The following is a 24,748-nucleotide window of genomic DNA, read 5'->3' on the forward strand; positions in this document are numbered from 1 at the left end:
CAATGATGGGGGCTGCCTGGGTGGCTCAGTGGATTAAGCCTCTACCTTCAGCTCAGGTCCTGATCTCAGGGTTCTGGGATCAAGTCCCACATCGGGCTCTCTGCTAGGCAGGGAGCCTGCCTCCTCCTCTCTTTCTCTACTTGTGATCTCTCTCTCTGTCAAATAAATAAAATCTTTCAAAAAAAAAAAAAAAAAAGAAAACAATGATGTTAAATACAAGTAGGGAAAAATATGTAGACTGATGTATGGGATTATCTTCTTCCACCTGAATTATTCACTGGCCATTTTCAAATCAGGCAAGTATGCAATTACTAGAAGCCATCTCTAGGGAATCTGCAGAGAAAAGGGGGCGGAGAAGCAGGGAGAATCTGGTTGAGTTGACCACAGAACGAAGGTGTACGCAGAGAAACGCTCATGAGTTTCTCTCATGAGAAACGTTGTTTAAAAATTACACATGCTTATTATTGATGCATCCTTTGGTTTGATTTATATAGGCCTCGGATGGCTGCAGAGAGGGGAAATTTAGTGTTTCTTGCTGGGTTTGCTCAAAACATTGAATTCAGAACTGGATCCCTGGGAAAGATCAAATTAAATGGGGAAGATCTTGGCGAATGTTTACATCAGGTAATACAATGGAAATATATCTAAGTAATTTTGTATATCTGTATATAGTCATTTAATTCAAGAGGTCTATATGAATCTTAAATCTTTAGCCTGAGGAGCGTAACTGGAAGTGACATAAGTCCTCTGAAGAACAATGCCCTTGGACTAACGATGGGCAGAAGGAGGAATTCTAGTGGGATATGGCTCGTAGTGGGGGTTTATGTCCTCTTCTCCATTTAATCCAGAGGAAGCCCCCAGGGTCGTCCTGGGACTCCTCCACAAAGAGGAGCAAGGAAGGAAAGGGGTCAGAGAAAGGTTTGGATGAGACCGGTTTACTTGTGCCAGAGAAGAGAACTGGCCAGTTATTCTCCTGCCTCCCTGAGTGTTTTCAGTGTCTGTTAGTGACTATATCACACTGGTGTGTCAGTCGTAATGTTAGAAGCTACGATTACTTAGAGCTTCCCAGGGACTATCCAGTGTGCCCCACCCATCGAACCCCCACAACCGTCCTATGAGTTTGACATTATTGTCACCCCGTTTGTAAGGGAGGTAAAGGAAACGTGAAGCAGTGCAGCGGCTCACCCAAGGACACCCATGAAATGGCCAAGGCAGGACCTGAAACCCAAGCAGTCTCACTCCAAGCCAGGCCTCTTTACGAGCACTCCAACGGTTATGAGAAAAAATGCCAACGGAAAGTTCCTTGATGTGTTGTTACTGAAAATGGCAAATAGAATTATTCCATGGCTGTTTTAGATGTTTATTATACATGGTAATGTGTTGATTTTTACAATATTGGCAAGATATTAAAATAGAACAGTACTCGACTTTTTAAAATTTTTTTTATCTATATCATACATATGACTTTTCCACTAGCCTTCACCTCCTCCTTTTTCCTTTTGATATTAGATACAGAAAAACAAAGATGATATAACAGGTTTAAAAAGGACCTCAATCGGTCTGCCTCAAAATATTTCCAATCAAATACATCAACTTAATTCTAAGGTAAGACTGACATCCTCATCATTAGCACAGACGGGTTTTCTTAATTCAACTTTGTAAGTAACCATTTGCAGAAGACACACTAGCTTTTCGTCTGCTTTGAAATTCAGCATTGTCATTACGGACTTTTCAGTTAGATGACATAAGTCCAATAGGGGACGCAGAGGTAGTGATGAGCAGAAGGTTGTGATTCTGTAACAAGAGCTTATTGCCTAAGTAGGTCTTGCCCACATTCTGACTGAACCTTCTTATCGGCAAAGTGGATGACTGGCTGACATTTATGAAAATTCCCAGAGTCACTGTCTGCAGAGAAGCAATGAGTCAACTTGGGTTGTACTTCCTTTTTTTAAAAAATGCCTCAAAAAAAAAAAAATCTATATGATGGAAGAGAGTAGGAGGGAAGGGAAGCCTGGAGGGAGGAGAAATGGAGGAAGGAAAAAGCAATAAAAAAGCAATCAACAGACAATGTGAGTCCGCAGCAGAGGGGGTTAGGAAAATATGCCAAGGGACAATATCACATGTGAAATGCTAACTGATGCTTTCTCTTCCCTACAACTTAGCTTGTGGATCTGGAGAGAAAATTTCAAAGCTTACAGCAGGTAGGTCCCATAGCTACTTCCTGTCTGACATCTTTCACTGAGAATACAATAGAGTCATCGATGGGGCTGGCATTCTTATCTTCAGGTAGATGGATGATCCGTATCGAGGACTTTGCTTTTTCCCATAATTTAATTCTCAGCACAGTTTATGCTTCCCCGGATACAGTTGAGGAACCTGAGTGTCAGATAAAGTAAACCAGCCCCAGGTCACTGGGCATGTGAAGTATGTGGACTAAATCTGTCAGCTAGTGACTGAGTATCTGGCATCTAGGACTCAGTGTTGAAAGGCCATGCATCAGGGTGCCTGGGTGGCTCAGTCAGTAAAGCTGACTTGATTTTGGTTCAGGTCATGATCTCAGGTTGCTGGGATCGAGCCCCATGTGGGACTCTGTGCTCAGTGGGGAGTCTGCTTAAGGATTATTTCCCTCTCCCTCTGCCCCTCCCCTCCCGTTTCTAAAATAAAACATTAAATCTTTAAAAAAAAAAAAAAGAAAAGAAAAAAGAAAAATCATGTATCTTCTATGACATTAAACTCAGAAGCTTGGGGTAGTCATAAAATATTTCTTTTTTAAAAAAATATTTATTTATTTATTTACTGACATGCAACAGAGAGAGAGAGAGAGAGACAGAGAGAGCACGAGCAGGGGAGCAGCTGGCAGAGGGAGAGAGAGAAGCAGGCTTCTCCTTGAGCAAGGAGCCTGATGTGGGGCTTGATCCCGGGACCCTGGGATCATGACCTGAGCTGAAGACAGACACATAACTACATAATATTTCAAAATTCCTTAAGAGTACATTTGTTGGTAATTAAATTTTAGCAGTTTCTTAGATCTTAGACCTTCCATCACTTTGTAAGTACATGCTTGTAAACTTGTCCTTGTAATGTTAGACTTCTCATCTGTTTTGAAGTTGGCCAATGTTTTTGCAATTTTCATGGAAGCTATAACCTTTTATCCAAAGAAATGCACAGAATGTCCCCATATTAAAATTTTCAAATAAAAGTTAGGGGATTCCAGGTTAAGAACCCCTGTTCTCAAATTCTGGATCTGTTGTGATTATGCTTCAAGTGTGGTCCTCTATTTTGGTGTTTTAAACTTGGTGATCAAGTTCATCTAGGTAGGCCTTTTCCTGACTTTGATAATAAATTGCTCCTCAGCCTTTATCTTTTTTAGGGAGTAGTTGAATGAATGATAATGAGCAAGGCTTCATACCTTTGGAGCAAGGCACAATACTGTAGCTTCCAGTCTCCTAGAGTACTTCATTATTGCTACCGAAGGTCAAAAGCTGGAGGCCATGGTCAGATGACCCCAGACATCCCCACCCCCCATCCCTCAGGAAGAATTTTTTAATGATTTTGGATATAAGTATCTTTTATGAATTCCAAGGGCTCTCTGATACTATAGCCATGGTCTATTCCCCAACGTCTTCCTCCTGATTGCTTACTGATTCCGTTTCCTACTGGGTCTCCATAGGTTTTCAAGTTTTTAAGCACCAGACAATGTTGCTTTTGTGTGCCAGAAAACTTTCTAATGGGTTTGTGGTCAATTTCTGTAATTGTGTCATCTGATGAACAGGACTGTGTGTGGTACTAGGGCACAAAGATGGATGGGATCATAGAAGAAAACAGAGTCCAGAAATAGACCCCCACAGGAGTGTTCACCGTGTTTTTGACAAAGGAGGAGGGAGATGGGTTTGGCAATAAATGGTGCTTAGTCAGTTAGTTGGCTATCCTCGGACTCTGTTTCATCTGTAAAATGAAGGGGACATGACTTTCTCTGTGAGTCATTGGATATAAAAAAAAAAAAAGAGAAGAAAAGAAAAGAAAAGAAAGAATGTAATGAATAATTCACCTCTCTTTTAATTTTAATTTTTTTTAAATTTTATTTTTTAGCTCTATTTTAATTTTTAAAACAGACTACAATTAGGTGAGGTTAATAAAATAGCTTTTCTTGCATAATTGCTTGTCTTCTCTAAAGAAGTTTTCTGCCCCCAAAGGCATTAGGAATCTTATGAGATTGGAACTAGTAGCTGACATATGGTAAGATTCCCTAGGTTGTGTAGACAAAGGCAGGTCTGTTCGTGACTCTGGTCTGAAAGCAGTCACGGGAGCACAGGGGTGGAGGTTGTCATCTAAGCCCACATCTCAAACAAAGGGACTCACTTGGAGCGAAAAGAGTTCCATCATCTTAACCCACGGGAAGATGATCAGATTTCAAATGCTTATCTGGAGGTACCGAAGAGAAGAACACCAAAAGAACTGGAGTTTCCCATTTTGTTTTCTCAGTACCATGGGAATGTCCATTATTATTCCCAACCTGACATCTTCACTCTTGTCCATCAGCATCCATCTCTCAGGTGAACAGTGCTTTCCAAAGAATAGCATGACCATCTTTTCCCCTTGCGTCTCATCCCATAGTGAAGGAAAATACGTAGGAATGATCATGTGAAACCCTGTTTCTTCCACGAGGGAGTTGATTTGAAGAACTTCAGTAAGTGACTTAACGTCTGGAGGAGGACCTGCCCTTGACTGGGAGTAAAATGTAGTTTCACAGGTGCACCTCCCTGAACCATGCCTGTCTGTGCTGCCTTCTGAAAGTACGATGGTCTTGCTGACTGGCCTGTCTTTGTTTCAGACAGTTGACAGAAAGGTGTGCAGCAGCAATCCCTGCCAAAATGGAGGGACCTGCCTCAATCTCCATGATTCCTTTTATTGTATCTGTCCCTCCCAGTGGAAGGTAAGTCACTTGGTCTTTGGTTAAAAATGACAGTGAGTGGGGCGCCTGGGTGGCTCAGTGGGTTAAGCCTCTGCCTTCAGCTCAGGTCATGATCTCAGGATCCTGGGATCGAGCCCCACATCGGGCTCTCTGCACAGCAGGGAGCCTGCTTCCCCCTCTCTCTGCCTGCTTCTCTGCCTACTTGTGATCTCTCTCTCTCTCTGTTGAATAAATCAATAAAATCTTAAAAAAAAAAAAAAGAAGAAAACCTTTAAAAAAAAATGACAGTGAGTCAGCATCAGTGGTTCCTCTGGAATAGTTCAGACATATTTAATTCTCTGTCCAAAGTTTCTAGGATTCTGTGGTCTCCCGAATCAGGATGAATTACACCATGTGTCCCAAAATCCAAACAGTGCCACACATGACTGCATAACCCACTGAACACCAAGCCATCTTAAGGAGGTTCACTTGACTGCGTAACTACATGGAAGGGCGTGATATTTAGGCCAGTGTCCGTTTCAGTTGTTCAGCACTGAAAGTCCTAAATGCAACTTGATGTAGCCATGTAAATTTTCTTGCCCTTTTCTCTTAATGGTGAAAATGTTCCTGACATGTGCATTAAAGAAAAAAAAATTAAGCGACTATTCCCAGGCATAGCCTGATAGTAACATGAGGATTAGTTAGTGAAAGGATTCTTCTTGTATGATTGTCGTGCTTTTACCAAGAGCTCTTTGGCTCCTGTAGGCCAAATCTGAGTTCAAGAGGAAGGATAACCGGATATTAGCGTTACTATTAGTGTGATCGTATCTCGCCTGAGTGAAGACTGCTTTACCGTGCATATATAAATCCTTAAGGATATCATAGGAATATAGGCCCTAGATCCATCTGTGACCTGTGGCACCTGACTTTGTTCTTGACATGAATTCAGGGTCCTCTGTGCTCAGTTGATGTGAATGAATGTGAGCTTTACTCGGGAACACCCCTGGGCTGCCAGAATGGAGCTACATGTGAAAATACAGCAGGGAGTTACAGGTAATGTGTCTCTTTTCTTTCCTTTTCTCTCCTCTCCTCTTTTTTTCTCTCTTTCCTTCCTTTCTAGCTTCTTTTCTTTTCTTCTTCTCCTCCTCCTTCCCTTCTTGAAGTTTTTGAAGGACTAAAACATCCCGTAGTTAGGAGCATCCATGATTAATTATCAGTATTACCAGCAATCGGCTCTCCCTGGAGAAATATATGGCTCTTATTTAATGACATGTAGCTATTTATTTAGAGGAAGAAAAGCTTGTGCATCCTCAATTCTTACCCCATGAAGAAAGTCTTTCTCTGGAGTCCCTGAGGACCAGGAAGAAGGCCCTGGTGGCCGCCACAGGGAGTAGGGAGGGCATGGGACTGTAGCATTAGTGGGAGTCAGACCACTGAAGGGGTTGCTGTTGAAGCGCCTCAAGCAGAAGACGGCTGCCGCACCCACTCATGAGAGAAGTGGGCTGACAGCTTTAGTATGGATGGCTTCACTCAAGCGCTATGGAAATGTTAACCAGAACAAGATGAGAAGCTAAACTGAGGTTTTCTCCACATAGTTAACACTCCCTGCCTTTCCTCTACTTGCGGTGAGGCCCCTTACTCCAATCATCATGCAGCTCCTGTCCCCTCCTGACTTGCTGGGTCAGATGGCGCGTCCCACGTCCTCCTGCTCAGCTCAGGCCCCACCCTCTCCAGGAAAACTTCCCTTCCCTTACGAAGCTGACTTAGGCATCCCAACACCTACGTGTTGCAATCAAACTGTAAGAGTGCTGGTAATTAAAGCTATAGTGGCTGACACATCAGCTTTTAAAATAATCAAGTCGGGGGCGCCTGGGTGGCTCAGTCTGTTAAGCCTCCTACTCTTGGTTTTCACTCAGGTCATGATCTCAGGGTCATGAGACGGCCCTCTTTGTCAGGCTTCACGCTCAGCATGGAGTCTGCTTGACCTTCTCTCTCTCCCTTTGCTCCTTCATCCACTCCTGCTCTCTCTTTCTTAAATAAATAAATCTTAAAAAAAAATCAAGTCTGGAAATTTATGGCAGATCAACATCAAACCTACTTTTGTATAGTTTCTTAAAATCATAAAAAAAATCCGCTCTAGACATTGTCTTTCCCCATTTTTTGGTTTGTCTCCTATTTTCTGTGATTATTAAAAAGTAAGAAAGTTGTTTCTGTTATAACATGAACAATTTCTTTCAACACACAGGGATATAATCTCACTGGAGTAGAGAGCAATTACTTGCTTTCTAACTCATGTCTCTGCTATCTTGTTCTCCCATTCCCTTGTAACAATATCTATTCTATTCTTTCCCACAAAACTGAGTGCAGTAATTTTGTCATTTCCTTGTCATCTGTTAACACACTGTTTTCTCAGAAAGCAGTCACAATCCTTCTCTTTTTCATATAATTGATCCTTTTATTCTTTTGATCTGATCTTAAAAAGTTTTGCTCACTCCAAGTCACAAAGTGAATTCATTCAAACTTCTGATAGATATTTTCACAAGCTTCATCATTTTGCGAAACCCAAATCAATCACCCCTGACTTAAATTAAGTATTATGTTATTGAAGAGACGTTTGCTTCCAGGACTTTATTTCTAATTTTAATGAACTCCCTGATCCCTGCCTGCTTTTATGAGCATTCAAGCTTGGGCTAGATTCAAAATGCTGGTCTAATCTTTAATTCCCTTGAAAGCATTATCTCCTGATCTCTGTTTATGGGCACTTATCAATGGGAATTGCTGCTCTGAGATACTGGAGGAAAATGACTCCTAGCGCCAACACTTTCCTGCCTTCCTGATATCGAGGAATATCCTGCAGATTACATTTCACTCCTGGTCTTCTTTTATCATCACTGTCCTCTGGGGTCTTGCAGGCCAACCGAATAACAAAGATGTGCAACAAGTGGGATAGGACCCAAAGATCCAGCCAAAATTGATTTTTCTCCACCCACCCCCCAACACATTACTTTTAGTCCTGCAAAATGGAAAAGAAAAAAAAATTAATGTAACTCTTTGCTGCATGTCAGAGATTAGAGTTCTTTTTTCCAGGTATAATCATGAGAGAGAAAGAGAAAGAGAGAACTTATTTTTATTTGTCAGGAGCTGCCTAAAAGGCAGATTCAACTTTGTATGAGCAATATTGAATTCTCTTTTGTACCTTCCTGTAAACACACACACACACACACACACACACACACACACCCCAAGGACTCATTGTGCTGACTCTGGAAATGGTTTTGATTTCTAGTCTGTGTCCTTCCTAGATTTGCTAGAGGACAGTTAAGAAGGAACATTTAAATCTGTGGGTTTTCTTTTTTTCCTCTTGATACAAGGATAGTTTATGAAACCCCATGAATTCCAATTGATACCAATGAACTAAATACTCAAATCCAGGCATTTGATGGAGACTTTTTGGAGGAATAACAGAAAATAGAAAAAGATACATGAGAATAAGGCTACAGGCTTGCCCTGTGGAATCAGGGTAATGAAACACAGACCATTTAGACACTCTGTGTTCTATTAATTATGTGAGATTAAATGCCCATTAATCAGTAGCTTTCCTGAGGCTCGAAACCCCTTCAGAAACTTCTACGGACATCTGCTAAAGGAAAATGAGCCACTGTTGAATAATCTGGATCTGCAGAAATGTGGTCACAACAAAGGGTTTGCTCTGGGTTTGGGGCCTCCTTTAGCCTCTAACTCTTGGAACCTGTTTACTTAGGAAGACAAAGGAGTCTTTATTTAAAGGGATTAATAATTCCTAATTAATAAAGACCTTTGAGAGATAAAGCACTCTGCAGATACTAATTAATTGGAGCACTATTTCATAAGAAACTTTGTGGTAAAAACTTTTTTTTTTTTTTTTTTTTTGAGTAATGAAACTAGAGCAAGGAGACCATTGTCTGTTTCCTCTGATTCCTGTGCCTGGAGGTCTTGTCCCTAACTGCTTCACATAGCCAGCACATAAGATTTTGCCACTTCCTGATGCTGTTGTTGCCTCTTTATTCTGAAGAATTGATGTATATTGTTCTCCTGCTTACTTTGGATTTAAGACGGACCTTGGAATGCAAATTTGCCATACAGATCTCATATATCATATACTTTGGGCTCAGATCTAGAAGGCTTTCTAGGAAAAAAAATTGAGTTTGTTGTTTGTTTTTTTTTTCTCCAAGAGCACAATGTGGGTTCGCCTATTTTATTTTCTTTCTTTCCACTGTCATCACTGATGGGTTTTAAAACATGCAGAGGTTAAGCGACGAGGATAGTCTGGTTTTGGCTCACTGGTAGTTAGGTATTAAGCTTATTACCTGTTTCAGTTAGTCAGTTATGTTAATATTGAACCATGGACTCTAACATAAGTTAAATTATGACTGTGAAAGTGTATTTGACCTCTTTTCAATTGCCAAATGCACTTGCAGTGTTTTTGAACACTGGAAAGCCCGGCTTTGTTCTGCTAGAACCAAACCAGTAATAGGAAATCATTACAAAGGTGACTTTTGCAGGGAGATATATAATCCATCACTCTTTTTCTTTAAAGGACCTATCCAGATGATTTGAGAATATATTTTGCATGCAAACACTGTTAGGTTAAGAAGATGCTTTAAACCGAGAAGTCTTCAGGGCACCTGGTTGGCTCAGTTGAAGGAACGTGTGGCTCTTCATCTTGGGGTGGTGACCTCGAGTCCCTCATTCGGTGTAGAGATTACTGAGATAAATTTAAGAGAGAGAGAGAGAGAGAGAGAGAGAGAGAAGTCTTCAACTAACTACCTTTCAGAATATGGGGATGTGACGTAGAAGAACATTGGTGCAAAAGTAACATAGACCTAGGTTTTAATTCATCTTCTGCCAATTCTTAATCCTATGGTCTTGGGTAATGTGAGCCTTGCCAGTAAAATGGGATTAATACTTGTCTTTGAGGATCATAGCAAGGAAGCTAGTGGTATACTTGGCTGCCTTCCTCCCTCTGTTTCTCACATTAAGCTGCATTTAAACAAAAGAAGTATACTTTGTAGTTCTTTAGAGAAAAGTGTAGGAAGAAAATTCACTCATCTCAGAGGGAGAAGGAGGAGAGAGTTAGATAGGATTTAATTGCAGGTCCAGGAACCAGAGTCTCCTCTCAAATCTCAAGTCCTTTTCCGATAAATCACTAAGTAAAGCACTTAATGCTAAGATTAAACACAATTTCCTGAGCACTTCCTACTGGAAAACGTCTTAAGACCCCAAGGTGAAAATAGTGCTCATGGATTGGCACTATTATTTTACAGAAATGGAGGCAGAGGGGGTTATTACATTGTCTGAGGTGAACAGTTACTAGGTAATATCAGGATTTAAACCCAGGAAGTCTTGTCCCATTGGGTCTTGAATACTCAGATCTCTTTTATAGGTTCAGAAACCTGGTGAAGTTGGCTTAAAGATTCGAAAAAATTCTTTTTCATTGGGGAAGTGGTAGAAAAAAGATACACTTGTTGCAAGGAAGCCACCTGGGTCAAATGCTCAAATATGTATATGAAACAGTATAGAGTTCTATAGTCTCCAAGAGTTTAATGAAATATCCTAAAAGGATATTCTGCATCAGGATGGGAGAGTAAAGAGGAAAGGGACAAGGGTATGAGAGGGAAAGTATGGAAAGAGAGAGATGAGAAGAAGATAAATAATTATGGGTAGGGAAAGAATAATTGAAAATTTTGTTAAAGTTTAATCATCTATTGCTATTAGTCTATGACCTTGTCTTCACGAGAAAGGCAACCTTAGAATGATCATGTATGTAATTTATGAACAAACAGATTTTACACAATTATATACTGGTGTTAAAAATTGCACCAGGACATAATTAAACCAAAAAAGTATTTGTTTATCTGAAATTCCAATGTAACTGGGTATCCTGTGTCTTCATTTGCCATGTCTGGTAGCTCTACGTGTAAGTGCCTGAATGATACTCATTTAGTCTTCCTACATCTTTGGCCACACTCAGTGATCTCTTCTTCCTTAGAACCCACAGAAAGGTGCCACCCTGGCGGTTGTTTCCAGGGCCCTCCGTGGGTACACCCAGTTCCATGCCTGGATCATGGCTCTTGCTCCTTCTCAGACAAGCCAGACTCTTCTCCCATGCTATCATGGGAGATATTCCTCTTCTGACATGAGCTGAGCTCCTTTACCTTATAGAATGGGCCCTTTCTTTCCACGACACTCAGAAAGTAGTTCCTAGCCATGCAGATCCTCCTTGTTCCTGTCTCTGACCCTTGATCCCGGTGGACAGATGCTTCGTGAGGGCTAGTGCAGCTCAAGGCAGGCAAATGGTGACCTCTGGGACTGGCTCTCCCCTCCAGCAGAAGTGCTCAAACATGTGAAAATGAACAAGCTTAGGCTCTGTGACCCCTCCACCTCCTTCCCTGCCCCAGTTTGCTCTTCTCATACCTTCCCCATCCCCTCGGAAGCTGCAGCACAAATAGAATACGAACTCAGCAGTTCCAAGGATTGCAATAGTTTAAAACAACTTTGTTCATATGGTTAATATGGAACTGAAATTTTCTCATAACAAAATACTCACCATGAGCTTGGGTATTATGTAAAATGGCATTTGTCAGTGAAAATGTGGCTATGAAAGAAATGTTACTATGTTAACTGCATCTCTTATGGATAGAAGTAGTGCCCTTTGTAATATGATAATAATTATTGTATTTCCTGAGATGTGGCTATACCATTGCCTATGGGTTATACAATTCCAGGCAACATTTGGGAATGTGCCAGCTCAGTCAAGGTCACCGGTGCTTACCAGTGGGCCCATTCAGAGGGACGATGAATGGACTTGATCTCTCCTGTTACCATCCCGAATGAACTCCATCCCCTTTAGTTTATGGATGTCTGACCTTTAAAGTGCTGCTTGATGACCTGATACCAGAAGAATTTATGGTGGTAGTCATGCCCAGATAGTAAGCTGTGCCTCTCTCAGACTGCATTTGAGAGGTAACACATTTACTCAGTCCACTGCTTGAGCGATTTTCTTCCAAGACTGCAGCCAATAAATCTGGTTTTCTGATTTATGATTCCACATGAACGTCATTGACATACAGTTGGAATTATTATTTTCTTAACTGATGCTAAGAAACAGGCACTTGCCCTGACCTTATGCTCTTGCATAACTAACAGCTGTCTCTGCTCACCTGAGACACACGGCCCCCAGTGTGCGTCCAAATACGATGACTGTGAAGGGGGCTCCAAGGAGCTCTGCAGCCACGGCATCTGTGAGGACCGAATCCGTGTACAGGTTGGCCAGGTGAGTCCCTCCCAGAAGGTGGGACTCCTCAGAAGGAGTCATGTTTATTCGTTCCTCCTCCTGCATGTCTGTGTATGTATGAGCCCAGCTCTGGCAGAGCTGCAAAGAGGAAGCCAACTTCCTGCTCTAAATCGGGGCACAGGTGAGGAAAGAGATGGGAGTTGTCCATAAATAAACAGAAAACTGGGCCCAGAGGTGATAGCATTATAGAAATTACTACCATTTTTACTATGGTAGTAATTTATTCATAAATCTGTCCATGAGACATGACCTCGTGGCCTTGTGAGTTTGTAACAGTGATGAGACATGGGAACACCAAAGGTCCACTCTTGCTGGCAACATGCCCTTCTAAGGCGTCTGGATTGTTTCTGGCCCTGCAGACCCCGAGCCACCTCCCTGTGCTCTGGATCTGGTCCATCTTCCTGCCAACCTTGACTCTGACCTTCAAGATCGCCCAGCACTGGCCCGCTTGGCCTTGTATGAGACCTTTGGGTCTTTATTTTTAGTTCTGGTTTGATTTTTTTTTTTTTCTACCCATGTGATGGAAAATGGTTCCCTTCCAGTGATGGTGGGAGGAGGGAGTGGGTGGGAAGGGAAGGAGAGACTTTCAAAAAGGAAACAAACAGAATGGATTTTCCAAGGTCTGTGCCTCCATGGGTGTTTTTCCCCTCTAAAAACACAGCAGGCTGAGTGCATTGACTTTAATTATATTGACTTACAGTTCTTGATTGTGGTTGCACTTTCCCTGGAATCTTTGGGGCAAATTATAGGTTTTCCTTACTCTGAAGTAAAGATGTTTCTCTTTTTGCGTGGTTGGGTCTAAATGCTTAATCATATGGGAAGAAAAAGAGAAGCCACTCCATCAGTTATGGAAACGAATGCTAGAGGATCAACAGTTGGGGCCTTGGTGAGATTTTCAAAGGATTTCCGTGCTCATTTTCTTGATTGCCTTGACTCTTGTCATTCTGCCAGCCCAAATACAGCTGCATTTGCGATGCAGGGTGGACGTCCCCGCTGAACAGCTTGGCCTGTGTGCTGGACATAGACGAGTGCAGCCTCCCACAGACGCCATGCTCAGCCCTTGCACCGTGCTTCAACACACCAGGCTCTTTCTACTGTGGGGCCTGCCCAACAGGTATGGGGACTTGTCCACGCACTGCCAGGCAAGGTTTCAGAACAACTTGTCTTCCACTGCTGAAAGCTAAGAAGACCATTCTCAGGAAGCATGTCCTGTTTCACTAACTCCCACCACGGGCCCATCTTTCTGTGGTAATAATTCAGCCATAGAAATCAGAGGACCTGAGCCAAATGAGGGGGGCTGGGTCAAACACTTGCTTGCTGTGGTGGCAGCTGACTGGGACCCATTCTACCCCACCTCCCTTACTAGCCAGATGTTTGCAAACTTGGGCAGATGACTTCACCTCTTAGTGTCACTGCTAGAGTCCAGTAGTCCTCACCAGTGTGTGTCACTGGGAGACCCTATGGTCTTGCTATAAATAAGGATGTCTGGTTTCATCTCAGACCCACAGAGACTGAATCTCCAGGTCAGGTCACGTGTGGAGTCACTGAAAATGTAGACTCTGGGCTCCGAGGCTGCCTGGGTTTGAGTCTATGCTTCGTGTCTCACTGTAAGAGATTGTTATCATCCAATCAATGCGTATCTGTAGAGCACGCAGTGTGAGCAAAGCACTGTGCCGGGTGCACTGGTGAGCAATTCACCAGACCTCAGAGAGTCTACAAGGCCCCATGGCACTCCTTGTGTGTTGTCAGAAGATGGAGCATATAAGAATATAATTATTTTATGGAAACTTCATTGAGACACTGTGCCAGGCAATTTTTAATTCTTGCAACTATGACCAAATCAAGAAATATTAGGAATTAGTTTTATTCCCACTTTAAAATAGAAGACCATGAGGATTGGAGAAGGTAAATAACTTGTCCAAGATCACATAGCTTATAAGCAGTCAGGAGTCAAACCTAGGTCTGCCTGACTGTGGATCTGAGCAGGGCTGCTGAATTCTTCATTGATCTGTCTCATCAAGGAACCCACACACTTGTTGCTTCATCTAGTGACTTTTGCTTTAGTGACTTTCTTTGTGTTACCTGCTTAGATCTTGTATAATGAGGAAGAAATTGAAAAACCATGTAAAGACTTTTTTCCCCTCTCAGTTCTCAGGGGCAAATAAAATTTGCAAATAACCACATTCATGAAAGCAATTTGCCAGTGACAGTCTTTAAAAACTAGAAATCAGAAAAATAAATTATAAGAACTATAGGATTCTTTTACTAATCGTTGGAGGAAAAAAAAAGAGAAACAAAACTTTGTGTTTTCCTATTAATCATGTTATTTTTTTCCTGTATGTCAAAATAATACATGCTGCTTATAAAATATAAAGAAAGTATAAAAATATGAAAATAAAATGACAGAGAAATGCCCGTAGTCTTATCACTCAGACATTGGGGCATGTTTTCTTCCAACTCTCTTCTGTGCATTCTTCACCTGTAAATACGATAATTTTCACAAGTAGATTTTTATTTATTTTTTATTTTTTATTATTTTTATTATTATTTTAAATTTATTTATTTGACAGAGATAGTGAGAGAGAGAATACAAGCAGGGGGAGTGGGAGAGGGAGAAGCAGGCTTCGCACTGAGCAGGGAGCCTGATGCGTGCTTGATCCCTGGACCCTGGGTTCATGACCTGAGCTGAAGGCAGACGCTTAACGATTGAGCCACCCAGGCACCCCACAAGCAGATTTTTAGAAGGGGACTCCACTTAGATGAAAGAAAAGAAATATTTTTTAAAATATAGAAGGTTTTAAACACTCTATAATTTTAGTCATTTGAATTATAAGAGTAATAATACTCACTGTAACAGTTGATTTAAACAGAAATATCTAGAGAAAAAGGACGTTCTTTCTTCACCTTCAATTTTGTTCTCCAAATGAGAATACTGTTAACAGTTGTTCTCTCTCCTCTTCTTCCTTTTCCTTCTCTCATACAAACACATAGACACATAGGCAGGTTTAAAAAAATTATTTTCCCAAATTGGGGTCAGACTCTGCATATTATTCTAAAAGTTTATATTATTAGTTATTATTATTATTATTATATAGTTATCATTATATATTAGTAAGTGTATTTGGGAAAATTTTTTAATATGTGTGTGTCATTAAAAGTAGCTTTTTGTATTCGGTGGTACAGATGAGTCACAATAAATTCAGCTATGCCACTAGTGATCATTGAGGGGTTCCCCCCCCATTAAACAACTTTGCCACAGGCATCTGCTTACCTACATCTATAGATACTGGCAGTTTTATCACTGCAGAAAAGCTTTAAGAAGTGGAATTGTTAGCCAAAGGTATATATTTTTAAAATTTTAATGAATACCTCTAGATCTATTTCCAAACAGATTTTATTAATTTAACTTCTGACTAAAAGCATCTAAGACTACCTCATTTGCCCACCTCTTTGCCAGAATTTGTTTTTAAGAATGTAAAACCGTTTTTGCCAACCTGAGAGGTAGAGCCTACCTCATTTTAATCTGTAGTTTCTTCAAGCAAAGCGGGTCTTTGTGTATCTTTGACGATTTGCATTTCTTTGTTGATAACTTGTCTATAGAGCTAACTTTGCAAATCTTCTACTCTTTCTAGGCTGGCAAGGAAATGGATACAGTTGCCAAGATATCAATGAATGTGAGATCAATAATGGCGGCTGTTCTGTGGTTCCACCTGTCACCTGTGTGAATACATTGGGGTCTTACCACTGTCAAGCCTGTCCACCAGGTGCTACACCATTATAGGCAAAACATACATTTGGGAACAGGGTCTTGTGCTCCATATTTTTTATTTTATTATTTTATTTTATTATTTTATATATATTTTTTAGAGAGGGAGAGAGAAAGACGGAGGGAGGAGGAGTGAGGGGTAGAGGAAGAGGGACAGAGAGACTCTTCAGCAGCTCCACACCCAGTGCTGAACACAATGTGGGGCTCAGTCTCACAACCCTGAGATCTTAGCCTGAGCTGAAACCAAGAGTCGGGCGCTTAACTGACTGAGCCACCCGTGTGTCCCGCTTATGCTCCATTTTAAACATGACTCTGTCTAAGGAGATATACTGAGTAGTGTGGAAAGTTTTATTTAACATATGGATTCAGGGCATGTTAGTTCAAGCTATATTATGAAAAGCAATAAAAAATTTTTTAATATCACTGGGAAACAACAAACCTTTACAAATTGTGAAACAGCCTGTGGAGATAATGCAGAATTTGAAACATTTTCTCTGCGGATCACAGACCTGCAGCCCCATTGTTCCCACAAATAATTTATTGATACAGTGAAGTCATGAGATGTTTTACATACAAAGTTCGCTAAATAACAGGTTGACCAGTAAGCATATGATACGTGTTATTTTCCTTTCTCTTCTGGAAAGAAGTCATTACAGCTATCCTGTGATCTAAACTGAGCGAGTGACTACCCAAGAAGTTCGGGGAGTTCTAAGGGATATATTGAAACCCTGTATGTTTTATTAATGTGAAACAATAGTACTTAGGACTTCTACAATAATTTAACTTTCAGATCATTAAAGTCACTGGAATTAGAAAATGTCAAATTGCTTAGTATCAGCACTTTCTAAGTCTACCAGTAGATTCATGGATCTTTTTATTTTTATTTTTTATTTTAGTCGGGAGAAACAACCCAGAACATTGTCTCTGCAATCAGGTTCCCAATTCTTATTTGTCCTTTCCTCTTAATGATAGAAATTTGTCTATGGTGTACATGTGTGATGTATTCTGCATTATCTCCACAGGCTGTTTCACAATTTGTAAAGGTTTGTTGTTTCCCATGTGTATGTGGCTTCGTATTTAGCTTTTTTGTTCTGATGATAGAAGATCTCTGGTTGTCCTGGTTCATGATCCTTGGTTCTCAGATTGGGATTCTTCAATATTCTTAATGTTGTGTGTTATGCCCTGCTCTTGCTGTCATCAGGGTATCAAGGCGATGGAAGAGTGTGCACACCCATTGACATCTGCTCCATCAATAATGGAGGCTGCCACCCGGACGCGTCATGCTCCTCGGTTCTCGGTGATGACTCTCCCTCTGGTTTGGGGTATCTTAATAGGACCCTCTAAAACAAATCAACATTTTAAAAACAAAATCCCCTACCTTCAAAATTCCTATTTTGATTTTCAAACCAAAAAGTAAGCCTTGTTTTAAAACTGTACATTGGATTTTTTAATGTGATAGACTATGGTCTCTGGTATGGCCTAACCCAGCAGTTATTTTCCAAGATAACTGAGCAAGCTAATTAATTTATGACTGTATTTGAGAAAATGGCAAGGAGAAAAGGAGGAAGGACCATCTGTCAACTCCCTTTAAAAACGCTTTCTTTTCTATGCCATTGGCCAGGATTGAGACCTGTTGCTAACCTTGTCTGCAAGGGAGGCTGGGAAATGTAGTTTATTTCAGGTGCTTATGCCCCCAGTTAAAATAAACAATTCACTACTAAAGAATGGAAAACTAGATTTAGGGCGATAGCCAACAGTGTCTGCAATGCTGTGTAAGAGAAGTTTCACCTCCTATAATTTAAAAAATATGTATTGCTAAATTTTCTCCCAGAAATGTATCAATTTATACTAACCAACAGTGCATGAAAGTATACATGTATCCCACCCTTCACAATAATGGATACTATTGTTATTTTTCATTTTGGTCAATTTTATAGGCAAAAATTGCCTTCCCATTATTTTAATTTTGACCATATCAAAATTCATTTTTGAACACTAATAGTTAATACTTTATTTTATTTTTAAGGATTTTATTTATTTGACACAGAGAGAGAGCACAACAGACAAAGGGAGAGAGGCAGAGGGAGAGGGAGGAGTAGACTCCCCACTGAGCAGAGAGCCCAGTGTGGGTGGGGCTGGATCCCAGGATGCTGGGATCATGACCTCAGCTGAAGGCAGATGCTTAACCGCCTGAGCCACCCAGACACCTCAGTAATTAATACTTTTTACATATTTATTGGCTTTATTATTTTTTCTATTTGTTCATGTCCTTTGTTCATCTGCTTTCTCATTGTTTTATAAAATTTCACTATGTATTAAGGATATTATCTCATTACATGTGTAATGTTTTACATGTATTTCCCCTGGCACATTGTTTTTATTTTAGTTTTGTGGTGGTATTTTCTATTTAGAAGTTTAAAATTTCTATGTAGTCAAAAAGATAAATCTTTTCTTATAGGATTTTCTCCTCTTGGAATTAGGCCTTTCCTATAGAACTCAACTGCTTGCTCTTTTTGTACTTTCATTTATTTTTAACATTAAGATCTTCGATCTTTTGGCATCAAATATTGCTTGGAATTTTTGCTCAAATGCATGGCTCCAACTTCATTTATTGAATAATATATCGTATCTCTTGCTATTTCCAAATGCCACTTTTATTTTTACTGATGTAATATATCTATACACATATGTAAAAAAAATACGTGTATATATGTATATGTATAATATATAGAGATAATTTATATATATATATATATATATATATACATATATATATGTATGTATGTACTGTGACTATTAAATGTTTTTTAAATAATTAACAGCATACCAAAGTAGTTAGGAGCATGGATTCTAGAAAAATACTGCTTGGATTTTGATTTTCTCCTTGGTTCCATCATATTCTAACTGCGTGTCCTTTGTCAAGGCATTTAATCTTTCTGTGCTTTATCCTCACCTATAAATGGGAATTAAAATAGTACCAAATTATAGTCAATATCGGTACAGTGTTTGCAACAGATACCATCTTCATGAGAATACCCTTTTCTACTGTCAACCCCTCCATGAGAAACTCCCCTTTCCCTTGGTGTACCTCACACTTGTCCACAACTCAGAACTATGACAAATGGACTGACAGTACCAGTGCCAATTTGTATATAAAGTATTGGAAATGCATAATGCCTTTCTTATTTTTTAAGATAAAAATTAAAGAAAGATTCTATTATTTTTCTCTTCATGCCTGGTGTTTCTGCCCCGAGAGATAGGCAGACTTGACTTGGGCATTTTCTTATCTAGACAACAGAGCCTGAGTTTTGTTACTGGGTTTGAATCGAGGAGCTCTGTATTTATCCTTCCATTTTGATTTCTAAACAGGTTCCTTACCTCTCTGCACTTGTCTCCCGGGGTATACCGGAAATGGTTATGGGCCAAATGGATGTGTGCAACTCAGTAACATTTGCCAGAGCCACCCCTGTTTAAATGGACAGTGCATTGTGAGTCCTTTATTCTTCCTTTCTTAGCAATTACCATTTCAATGAATTGCAAGTTAGGCTACCAGATGTTCATGCCTCAACACCTGCTATGTACATCATTTAACACTAATTTTCTTTGTTATTTGAATTGATTCATGTTTATTGTCTATTCATTTGTTTTATGGCGCTATGTTTTTCTTTCCTTAGGAAACAGTCTCCAGTTATCTTTGTAAGTGTGAATCAGGTTGGGCTGGCATCAACTGTACGGAAAATATAAACGAGTGTCTGAGCAACCCCTGTTTGAATGGGGGAACTTGTGTGGATGGCGTTAATGCTTTCAGCTGTGAATGCACACGCTCCTGGACTGGACTCCTCTGTCAGATTCCCCAGCAAGGTACACTCAGCATTCCTTTGCTCACAGATGCTCACAGCATGGAAGGATCATCCCTTAATGAGTCCCACTTCAGATTCTTCTACTTTGTTGTCATGTGGTTCAAGTGCTTACAACTAAGCCTTCCCTTGCTGCGGTAGTCTAGAATTTACAAGGTAAATATTTATCTCAGTTGTAGCCAGAAGAACCTTTCTTCAAAGGAAGAATTAAATTAGTATTTGCCATTTTTATTATGTCTGTCCTGAAAACAAAATGTGCTAAGGTAGTATAGTTCTTTAGGGAGAGTTTTCTCTACAGCAGCCGTTTCATTTCCCTATAACATTGCACTAAATCATGTCAGTCTCCTGCTCTAGAAAACACAGTCATTCCCCATTGCCCACCAGTTAAATAAAGATTGGGACTGTTTTTCAATTATTCTCTATAACCAGGACTTACCCCATCCAATTAACCTTGTTTTTCACTAGTTCCCTAATAATATTCCCTTTCCAAGCCAGAGTGTTTTCTTATTACCTGATCCCATGTACTACCTTGCTGTGTTCCTTTATTTGGGATATTTTTCTCCTCAGACATCTCTAAATCTCCTTTGCCTCACATCCGAATGTATCTGTCCCTCAGGAGTACTTCACCTTCAAGCCTCAATCTCTTTCATCAAGCCTCTTCTGACTACTCCAGCCCCCTCGTATAACTCTTGATTCGGAATCAGCACATTTATTGAGACTATACTATGCGTTGAGGACGCTGGTAGATGCTGTGAAGACATAAGCATAAAATACTATCTCCACATATTATCTGTTTATCTTCTGGTTGAGGAGACGAGTCTAACACAAAATGACAGAGAGGAGATAAGAACTAAAGATTGGAACTAAGCTGTGTGGGGGCCAAGACATGGAGGCAGAGAGCATGGGAGTCAGGGAGAACAAAAAGAGGCAGGGGAGGCTTATGGTGGTTATAAGGAGATACCAAGTGGACTTCCAACAACCGGTGGGACTTAGGAGGGTGTCCAAGAAGAAGGGGGACGGGGAGAAGAAAGAATGGCAGGGCATTTGTCTCTGGCGTTAATCACTCAGACTTCTCCAATATTTCAGCAGCAGTGTTAAAGCTGCCTAGACTCTTCCTTTGCAGAGTTGCTGTAAAGCAGAAATCATCTTCTTTCCCTTGGCAGTTTGTGGAGGGTCCCTCTCAGGGATGAATGGAAGTTTCAGCTATACAGGCCCTGACATTGGTTACGTACATGATGTCAACTGCTTCTGGGTTATCCGAACCGAAGAGGGAAAGGTAAATGCGGTATCTCCTGCCCAAACGTGGATCTGTATACATGAATATGCGATATGAGTACATATTACATAAAATACATATGGTGCTAATCCAACCATTATATATTAAGGGCCTGCGAGGTGTCAAGCTTTGGGCTAGGTATTTTGTGCACTTTTCTCAAACGTTATACTAACTCTTTGAAATAGGTGATAGTGTCCTCATGTTATAGTTGAGATAATGGAAATGAAGAGAAGCTAAGTCTTTTATAAAAAACACTTTTTAACTGGTAATTAGACCAGTTGGATTTCAAACTCAAGTTTGTCTGATTGCAAACTCCACGTTTTGTTCAGTAGGGATAATTCTCTGTAGGGATTGGCCCGCTGCAAGCCTGGAATTTGTAAAGTCATGTTGTTCCTGAGAGAGTCCTGTTTGAAGATGACCCCTCAGTGTTTTGTTAATTATTATGCAAAATGGGGACAACTATGAAGATGGTTTTCTTGTGAGAGCCTTCTCTGTGCCATTGTGCTGTTAATTGCTTTACATACATAGTGTCATTGTATTTTAACTCTTGTAACCCTACCCTGAAAGATAAGAATTACTATTATCATTTTAAGTTTGTGGAAAGGGAGCCTGGAGCAGCTGAGGGATTTGTCCAAGGTCACATGGTTTGTAAGTGGTAAGCCCGGACCCAAGCCCAGGCCTTTTGACTGAATCCAGTGACTCTGAATGGCTGCATGAACACAAGATCTGACCCTGAGGTTTTTAGTGCTTTTATCCCCAGCATTCATTACTCAGACTTTTCCAAATATTTATTTCTCAACCAACTCCTAGACTCATTAAAATGAACTTTGTATGTCTGAATAGATAAGGTTTTCCCTTGAAATTCTGTAAACTTTTTCCAGTAAACTAATGTTACTGGGGTCATTGTACAATGGTCACCACACAGTTTTTCCCTTGAGATGGGAGGATTCTTTGGGGCCTGGTGGCCCCACAATAGCATCAACTCCAAAATCGATTTCCCAGTGGGTATGTTATGTGAATTTCCTTCCTCCCATTAAGTGTTCATGAATTCTGTTTCCTGGCATTGAAAACATTTTTCTTTCAAGAAAAGTCATTTATGAAAAAAATTTAATACTTTTATTATTGATTTGTTAAAAAAAGACATTTTTCTTGATTATTGTGATTTTGCATCTTCTTATTTCCACCATTTACATAATATAGTATTTTATAGGAATTTTATAGAAATCAGGGTAGTTCTATTCATGAACACTTATTTGATTTTTATTGAAATTACTTCAAGGACAAAAATGATGCAATGTTAGATAACGAATCTTAAAACTATCCTCATATAGAATTTCAAAAATATCCTGATATCCTTTCTCATTAGCTAAATACTGTTGTGGTTTTTAGATCATAATGAGAATCAAATCCAACAGCCTCCTTTTAGTAGTTTGGCTCTTTTAAGTGATGTTATCCATACAAAATCTTTTTTATTTTATTAATTATATTATTATATTTAAGTTTGTACATTCTAACATTTTTAACGTGGAAATGTATTTTTGTGTTTATTCTCTTCTACCTGTATGCTCAGAATCTTTCAGATTACTTTTTCCCTATCTTCCACTCTTGTTATTACTCATCTCTTAATGATATCCAACCACTGAGGTCTTACTGACCTTATACACACACACACACCTACTCAGTCTATACCTAAGGTTGTCAGTCTGTTAGTATCTTGTTGATAAGTACAGAGAACCCTCAAGAATCAGCATCCCTGGTCGAGGGGAGGCAGTCAGTAAACATTTGTGGGTATGCTACACATACAGGGTATTGAGGAGGCCGGGATATAAATTCTTGTGAATGGTAATATTAGTCAATTACATTTAACTCAAGGTAGATTTTTCAAATATCCAATGTGTTTTACTGATGTGGGAGCATTGTCAGCTATACATTTGAAGGGCCTATATTTAGTGGACTTCACAGTTTAATGAAATCTTGGTAAATGTATTTCATTAATCTATTCAGTAACAACTCAATGGGTATAAAGTTTCAGATACACAAGATGTGTAAGCTCTAGAGATCTGATGTGTAACACTGTATGTGTGGTTAGCAATATGTTATGGTGCACTTCAACAGTTGTTAAGACAATGGAGCTCATGTTGTGCTCTTACCACTAAAAAAAAAAAAAGAGAGACACAAGGAAACTCTAGGAGGTGTTGGATATGCCTATTGATGGTGGTGAAGGCATCACAGGTGTTGGCAGTATGTCCAAGAACTCATCAAATCATATACGTTTAGTATGTACAGTTCTTTGTATACCAATTACACCTCAATAAAGTTGTTAAAAATCTATTTCATTAAGATTTTTGATATATTTTTATATTAGCTGGAGCCTAAGCAATTTTTAACACAAGTTATTGAATTTGTAGATTTTCATATGTATTTGTGGATAATTGGGAAATTACAGGTATGTCTCTTGAAAGGTGACTTAATATGAATGCTTCCTAATTAGTGGGAGAAATGCTTTAGAATTAATATGGAAATGAAAAACAATACATTGTGACCTTTACATTTTCAGGTGCTGCATATCACTTTCACTTTTTTCCGGTTAGAATCAGTGAGCAGTTGTCCACACGAGTTTCTTCAGATTCACGATGGAGAGTCCTCTGCGGCACTCCAGCTTGGAAGATTCTGTGGCTCTGATCTCCCTCATGACTTCCTCAGTAGTGACAATGCCCTCTATTTTCATCTCCATTCTGAACATTTCAGAAGTGAGAGAGGCTTTACAATAAGATGGGAAACGCAGAAACCAGGTATGTGTAAACGTGAAGAAAAATCAAGCAAAATCTTGAAATTATTAAGTTTTCTTCATTAGTGTTAGACTTGTCGATAACATTAAATGTTTTGAGATCTAGGGATTATATCATACTTTTATAATTCTTTTAAAATCAAATAAATCTAAAATGAATTGGAATTTCATTTTGTGTTTGGAGATAACAAAATTTGGATGAATAAGAAAGATTAAAAACCATGAGTCTTAATGGGTCCCTTATGAAATGACCAAACAGCATTCTTACAAACTCTACTAATAGCTCATTGCAGCGATGTTCTTGAAGACATTGTTGTTCCTTCCTTAGTATTCCTTATTTTAATGACCATTTGATAATTTGTTCTTTCTGTTGTTATTTTGTCTTTTGGGGCTCTACTTGTTTTTTGTTTTTTTTTTAGCTTTTTACTGTGCAATTTTTAAACAGGTAAAAAAACAGATAGAACACCACTGAATCTCCAATTCATTCCTAAATAAATCTGTGCATCTATTTCTGTAATTTCTCAGCTTTTCTATTGGCCTATTTATCTGTCCTTGTGCGACATTGGTTTAACTAACTATTGAAGCTTGAAATCTGATGTGTAAGTCCTATAACTTGGTTCTTTTAAAATATGCTAGATCGTTTACATTTTCCTATAAGTTTTAGAATCAATTTGTTCATTTTCCCCTAAAATCTGCTGGGATTTTGTTGGCATTGCCTTGAATCTATAATTAACTAGGGAAGAAATGACTTCTTAAAAATATTAGCCCTGTCAATTTACGAACATGGACTATCTCTGTATTTATTTAGCTCTTTTTAATTTATCTTAGCAGTGATTT

The 24,748-nt window shown here is 39.5% G+C and overlaps 1 protein-coding gene across 1 annotated transcript in view; it reads left to right on the forward strand.

Moving 5' to 3' along the window:
- LOC111155560 (cubilin) overlaps positions 1-24,748 on the forward strand; it is a 257,013-nt gene that overhangs the window by 279 nt on the left and 231,986 nt on the right. The window contains exons 2-14 of the mRNA XM_022515785.1: positions 495-624; positions 1,510-1,605; positions 2,163-2,201; positions 4,832-4,933; positions 5,841-5,944; positions 12,077-12,203; positions 13,176-13,338; positions 15,857-15,988; positions 17,192-17,287; positions 19,360-19,478; positions 19,665-19,851; positions 21,011-21,123; positions 23,681-23,915. Coding sequence (XP_022371493.1) covers positions 495-624; positions 1,510-1,605; positions 2,163-2,201; positions 4,832-4,933; positions 5,841-5,944; positions 12,077-12,203; positions 13,176-13,338; positions 15,857-15,988; positions 17,192-17,287; positions 19,360-19,478; positions 19,665-19,851; positions 21,011-21,123; positions 23,681-23,915 — 1,643 coding nt within the window. The remainder of the gene's footprint in view (positions 1-494; positions 625-1,509; positions 1,606-2,162; positions 2,202-4,831; positions 4,934-5,840; positions 5,945-12,076; positions 12,204-13,175; positions 13,339-15,856; positions 15,989-17,191; positions 17,288-19,359; positions 19,479-19,664; positions 19,852-21,010; positions 21,124-23,680; positions 23,916-24,748) is intronic.

The sequence above is a fragment of the Enhydra lutris genome, unplaced genomic scaffold, assembly GCF_002288905.1.
Source record: "Enhydra lutris kenyoni isolate GAN:26980312 unplaced genomic scaffold, ASM228890v2 scaffoldscaffold42, whole genome shotgun sequence".
NCBI lineage: Eukaryota > Metazoa > Chordata > Mammalia > Carnivora > Mustelidae > Enhydra > Enhydra lutris.